Below are 6,000 nucleotides of genomic sequence, written 5' to 3'. Positions count from 1 at the left end.
GCCCACCCGCTCAGGGCTTCCTTCCCGACTTCCATCCCGACTTCCTTCCCGGCCCCAGCGTACACTGCCAGCACAGCCACCCGCGAGTGAGGGCGGCGGGCGCGCTCCGTGCGCAGGCGCTCCGGGTCGCGCCTGCCCCGTACCACGAACGGCGGGGGGGTTGGGGGGGCGCGGCCGAGCCCGCCCCTGCGCCCGCCGGGCCGCGCTCGGCGCTGTCCCCGCCTGCCTCCGCCTCCAGCTCCGCCCGGGCGCTGGGAGCGGCGGCAACTTCCCCTCAAGTCCGCCCGGCGGCGGGGGGACGATGCGACCCAGTTGAGCGCGGCCCGAGAGGGGCGGGCGCGCTAAGGACGGGCAGCGTCGGCAGCAGCGGCAGCCCCGCCGCCCTAGTCTGAGTAGCCCGGCAGCCGCCCGCCTCAGCCCCCTGCCCTCCCCCGGTCGGGGCGGGAGCCGCCGCGGCCGTCCCATGTCCCGCAAGGCCAGCGATAATGTGGAGTACACGCTGCGGAGCCTGAGCAACCTGATGGGCGAGAAGAGGCGGCGGCAGGCGGACGGGTCCGCCGGCTCGGGCGCGGCGGCGGGCGAGCGGAGCCTCATCGCCGCCGAGTCCTGCTCCAGCCTCAACAGCGCGGCGTCGGGCGGAGAGCTGGAGCGGGCGGCGCGGCGCCAGTTCCAGCAGGACGAGACCCCCGGCTTCGTCTACGTGGTGTCGGTCTTCTCCGCCCTGGGGGGCTTCCTCTTCGGCTACGACACCGGCGTGGTATCGGGGGCGCTGCTCCTCCTCAAGAGGGAGCTCAACCTGGACGCGCTCTGGCAGGAGCTGCTCGTCTCCAGCACGGTGGGCGCCGCCGCCCTGTCCGCTCTGGCCGGCGGCGTCCTGAACGGGCTGTGCGGCCGGCGGCCCTGCATCCTGCTGGCCAGCGGCCTCTTCACGGCGGGGTCCGGCGTGCTGGCCGCCGCCCGCGACAAGGAGACGCTGCTGGCGGGACGCGTGGTGGTGGGGCTGGGCATCGGTGAGTGCCGCACCGCCCCGCCCGGCTCCCTCCCCCGCGGGGACCCGGCTCTTGCCCGGCGGGGGCAGCGCTCCCCCGGGGCAGGTTTAACCGAGCCGGGAATCGCCCGTCCCTGCACGCCCGCAAACCCCTTGCGGTGAAGCAGAAGGCGAAGTAGTCCCGGAGTGCCCAAGGCTGGGGAGCTGGCGAGGGGAACGCTTGGCTGAGCGGGGTCCGGGGTGGGGTCCCCTGGACATCGCAGCGCGGTGTGCAAGGGGACGGGGTGTATGCTTGCCCTCTTGGATTTTATTACAGGTGGTGTAGTCCTGCCCCGTTGCTGGGAGAGTTGTCTGGTTTCTGTATGAGGAGAATGGTCTCGCATCCTTCCTGCGGTTCCATGTTTAGGGTGGTCTATCAGTGTCGACACCGCACGCCGCAGGCTTTGCATTTGAGGGGGTTCTGGGAAGTCAGGGACGAGGAGATCACGCCCGTTTTTCTGAACTATAAATACCTCTCTACTGGTTCCCCGCATAGCTTTACTTTTGGTCACTAAAGGAACGCCTCTGGGGCAAAATGAGGTGGTAATCTCCCTGGTCTAAATAAGTTAACGCTTGCTTTGGAAGGGTTTGGATTTTATTAATGATATACTGAACGTGAATTGCTGCTCTTTATTTGCCGTCCTATATGGGTTGCAAGCGTAAAACTTTGTAGTTGTCCCAAGGAACTTGCAGTGATGTTTTCTCTGACCTATGAGACTGCTTTCTGTGCCGACTATATCCTAAATAGCCCTCAAGTTTGAGTTGCTCTTCAGCTTTAGTTGCCATCCTATCTTGAATTATACTCATCTTCTAAGATGGGCTGTATGAGATTAATCAGAATTCTTGGACTATAGTAGGTATTGTCTTGCATCCCTTTCTGTCTGAAAGCACAAGGACAAATTGAGAACTAAGACTGTTTTCATCTGTGTAGCAAAGTTATGTTTCTTAGCCATTGGATAATTTTCTGAGTCCTCGAGCTTGTTATAGATACACATTCTCTGATGCAAATTGTGGCCTTATTAAGGAAGAAAAGTTAGTGAGTCATAATAAGGGCTGTCAGAAACAAAATTGTCTCCATCCATGAAAGGGCTCATGCTGGTTTTCCTGTACGGCAACATCAGGTTGCAGTTTTCCTACCTCAAGTTGCATGGATGGTTCTTTTTTTATTTTTTCTTTTGAATGCTACCTCTCTGCATGTTTGCTGTTTTTTCAAGACTTCAGACTGCAGAATGTTGATAGTATTGGTCATGAAGTTCAGGAGGCAAAACTAAATTTGACTATGGGATTGCACAGCTAACAGGAATTTTTATGGCAATATGTAGTACATATATTTAGTGGTAGATACTAAAAATACCAAATGTGATGTCTTTCTGTGTTTGTAAAGCTTGTCATGTTCCTTTACTGTAACTGGTTACAACGACAACTTCAGGGGCTGTAGAGAAATGAAATGGATGGATGTTTTGCTTGACTCCCGTGTGTGTGTTTTGTAGAGAGATACACAGGCATATTGGAATTGTCTGACCATAGTGCAAATAAATTATATTCAAATTGTTGGAGAGATATGAGACCTGGGACCTAAAACAATCAATATATAACCAGAAATGAAAACTAGGAGCCCTAGATCTCTTGTGTGCTCTGGGGAGAGCGATCTTTCTTTAGCCTCTGTCCACATCAGGGGCAGAAGTGGTGGTTCTGCTGGGACTCTGGAGAGCTGAAGTAAGAAAGGAGAAATGTTCAGAGGATTTTGGAGCACAGTGACAATAATTAGTGTTTTAAAAATTGATGGTTTTGCTTTTTTTTTTTTTTTTTTTAAATCACCGACTGCTCTTCTTTATGTGATGTAGCTTAGGGCCAGAAACAAAGCTCAAAGCTTTACCTCAGGTTGCTGTGACTGAAGCATGACAAGAGACTCCAGGAATTGCGGAGTCCAGTCATAACTCGGTTTGTTTTACAAAAGAAAAAGCCTGTTGTGGTTCAAAGCTGTTCTCATATAGCAAACAGGAACAGTCTAGCTTAAATCCCCCACCAGAGGGAGCCTGGATAATTTAATGAAGGCATTAGAAATTGGTGGAAGTTTTTTCTTCCCTTTCATCTCTTGGAGACTCCTGACTATCATTTTACTGCCCAAAGTGAGCCAGAGTTTCCTAGTGTTGGTGTGCGAAGTCTGTTCAGTAATGTGACATTTTAGCAATAATACAAACTGCTAAAATGTGAGGGTGCAGTGGTGTTTTCCTACCTGAAAACCAGTAAAAACTTTTTAACTGTGTATAATTTTATACACAGTTAATTTCTTACGTTTCTTTCCTGTAGCTCTCTGCAAATTGCCCATCAAAAGTTCTACTCCAGACTCCAGATACATGGGGTTTTTTTGCATTTACTAAGTGAATTACTGTCTTATGATCAGTAGTGTGGTGCTGTAAAAACAGATGTGGTGGTGTTCCTTCTGCCCTTGCTGGTTACAGGATAGATCAGTGTTAATTTTGTCTGTGTGAGAAAATTGCTATTTTTCTTGTGACTGTAATTTATAAAGGAATAAAGTTAAACTTTTGAGGATGAAAACTAGAGGATAAATGCTGAAATGAGGAACATCTCTCATTTGTCTGTCTTGTCCATTTCTTACCATTTTCCTTAGAGCTGTTTTGGAATGGAAAAACTGTCCTTTTTCCACAGCCATTACAGAATGAGATGTTTCTGGAAATAAAGACTTTCTCTCAAGGACAAGTCTAAATCCTCTTTTATTGTAAATGTTGAATAGATTTTTATGGTGGAAACCATTATGTTCCCTTTCTGTCCCTCTTCCCCTCAGTATTAATACAAAATATAGAGAATTCATAAAAAGGGAAAACATGTTCATCATGAGCTTAGAATATCCTTAGATCTTTTCAGATCTGAATTTCTAAATACATAGTTCATGACAGTTCCAGGCTAAATGGCTTAAGAACAAGGTTATGGCTGTTGTTCCTCCCACCTGCCCATTTCCAAGCAGTTCTGGTGCCCTGGACTCTTTAGGAATTTGAGCCAGATTTCAGGAATGCAACACTTGGACAGATATTCATTACAGCAAATGGGGGCAAAAATCCAAGCATTTAGGAAATTGGATTGCATGAGCTTGGTAACACTTAGTATGAGCTTAGCTAGGTAAAGAAGTCTTTGGTACAAAGTGTGTTTGGACCTTTGGCATCTGATAATGGTGAAGGACTCCTCCTGTTGTGTTGGCTACTGTAGTTTGGCTTCTGTGCTTGACAGGAAAGCTGGGTTCTTCACTTGGCTCGTATTTGGTCTGTCCCAAAGCCTGAGGTCAGGCCAGAACTGTTACAATAAAAGCAAGAACCAGGTATGACTGGAGATAAGAGTTATTTCTACTGAACACTTGCTGTCTTGAGAAGGAAGGCAAAGAGTGAGAAGAGTAATCACTGGGGCTAAACCAGCAGAGACTAGAAAGGATAATAATAAACAGCCATGCTTGCAAAATCACTTCTTTCTTAGGCTGTGATCAGTCTGATGTCCTTTTTTGCCCGAACCCTTTGGCCATGGTTTGCCAGCAGCTCATCTGTCTGCAATGGGAGTTGTTTATCCTTCTGTCGTCTGGGGATGCTGAAGGTTTTAAGCTTACAGCTGCTGTAGGTGGGTGTTGGCATGGTGCTTCAGGGAGTGAGCTGTTCAGGTTACTTTTTCAAGAACACTTGCATACCACCTGTGGAAGGAAAGCAGTTTGAGCAGAGTTCAGGAAGTGACAGCATTAGGCTTGCTCTTCCATAGCTGATCTCTGTCTTGATGTACAATCATTAGCTGGATAATTAGATACTCCTGTCTTGTTTGGTATGCAGAGTAAATGATGCTCAATTAACGATCAGCTTTTCAGGTTTCGTTTTCTTGCTGAATGTGTGGCTTAGGCATTACTTAATGCACACATTACCCAAGCTCTCATGAAAGCAGAATTACTTAGGGTTGCAATATGTGTATGTTACTGAGTCTGTAGTGCAATGGGGACCTGTCTGGTTAGGTGCCTTATCTTCTCCTTGACTCCTGTCTTTCATAGGTGAGGTTTCTTCACAATGTAAGCCTACTGCTCAGTGCTTGCTTTGTGCTCAAAATGTCTCTAGTATTTTTTTAAAGGCTGTATTTGAATCTGACATATGTAGTGCTTCTGGTAGCATCTTTTGACTACATATGTAGGTCATTTTCTGAGCAGAGGAAGCAAGACTGTACGAAGAATTAGGCTGGAGTGAAAAGTTCTGGCATATGGTTGTGGCTCCCCTGGTGGGGTTGGCTTCTATTGACAATAAGGTTCAATGCCAAATGACAAAAATAACCAAATTTATCCAAAGGACTTGCATTGTGTAGTACAAACTCTGTATGATATTTGAAGTGGTTAAATAAAGGTCTGCCATATAATCTGGACTACTTGATATGCTGTGGAAATACTAGAAAATACCAGGTATGACATGTTGCCTATGAAAGTTTAGGATATGTGTGCTGGTTTTTATTACCTTCTTTTTTTTTTCTTTTTTGGAATATGACTGAGCTTTTTCAGGTATTTTTCAGTGTATTTTTATCTTGGAAAACCAGATTAATCTTCTCATCCTCCCTCAGCAACCTGATATTTTAAAGGAGTTTATACCTTGGTACATTTTGGAGTCACCCTCAACCCCCAAATATGCTGTGCTGCTTCTGACAGATGCTTGTAATTTTCAGTCTGGAGGTTCATAGCTATTTTTGCCTCTGGAGACAGTGGTTTGTTAGTATAAACGGGCAGTTGGGATGGAGGGGGATGGAGAGACAAATTTCTGGGTTGTTGCAATTGATTCTTGTGCTGTCACTGCTCACAGATGGTCATCCAAGCTTCCAGGATCTAAAGGTACTGACATTACTGTGTGTGCTCAGGGTTGAATCTCTGTATTTTAAGAGCTTAATCTATTCTTGTGCAAAAGCATCTGGAAGGATACATTAGCTTCTGATTGGAGCTGAAATCT

At 47.7% G+C, this 6,000-nt stretch overlaps 1 protein-coding gene across 3 annotated transcripts in view; it reads left to right on the top strand.

Annotated features, from left to right (window-relative positions):
• The first annotated feature begins 243 nt into the window (after nt 1-243).
• SLC2A13 (solute carrier family 2 member 13) overlaps nt 244-6,000 on the top strand; it is a 142,704-nt gene continuing 136,947 nt past the window's right edge. For 2 of the 3 annotated variants that reach the window (XM_059847328.1, XM_059847327.1), the window contains exon 1: nt 244-1,010. In XM_059847328.1, the coding sequence (XP_059703311.1) occupies nt 464-1,010 (547 nt within the window). In that variant the 5' untranslated portion in view covers nt 244-463. The remainder of the gene's footprint in view (nt 1,011-6,000) is intronic. The other variant, XM_059847326.1, reaches the window with a different exon arrangement.

This window comes from Haemorhous mexicanus, chromosome 5, assembly GCF_027477595.1.
Source record: "Haemorhous mexicanus isolate bHaeMex1 chromosome 5, bHaeMex1.pri, whole genome shotgun sequence".
Classification (NCBI taxonomy): Eukaryota; Metazoa; Chordata; class Aves; order Passeriformes; family Fringillidae; genus Haemorhous; species Haemorhous mexicanus.
This window is presented reverse-complemented; position numbering and strand designations above follow the sequence as displayed.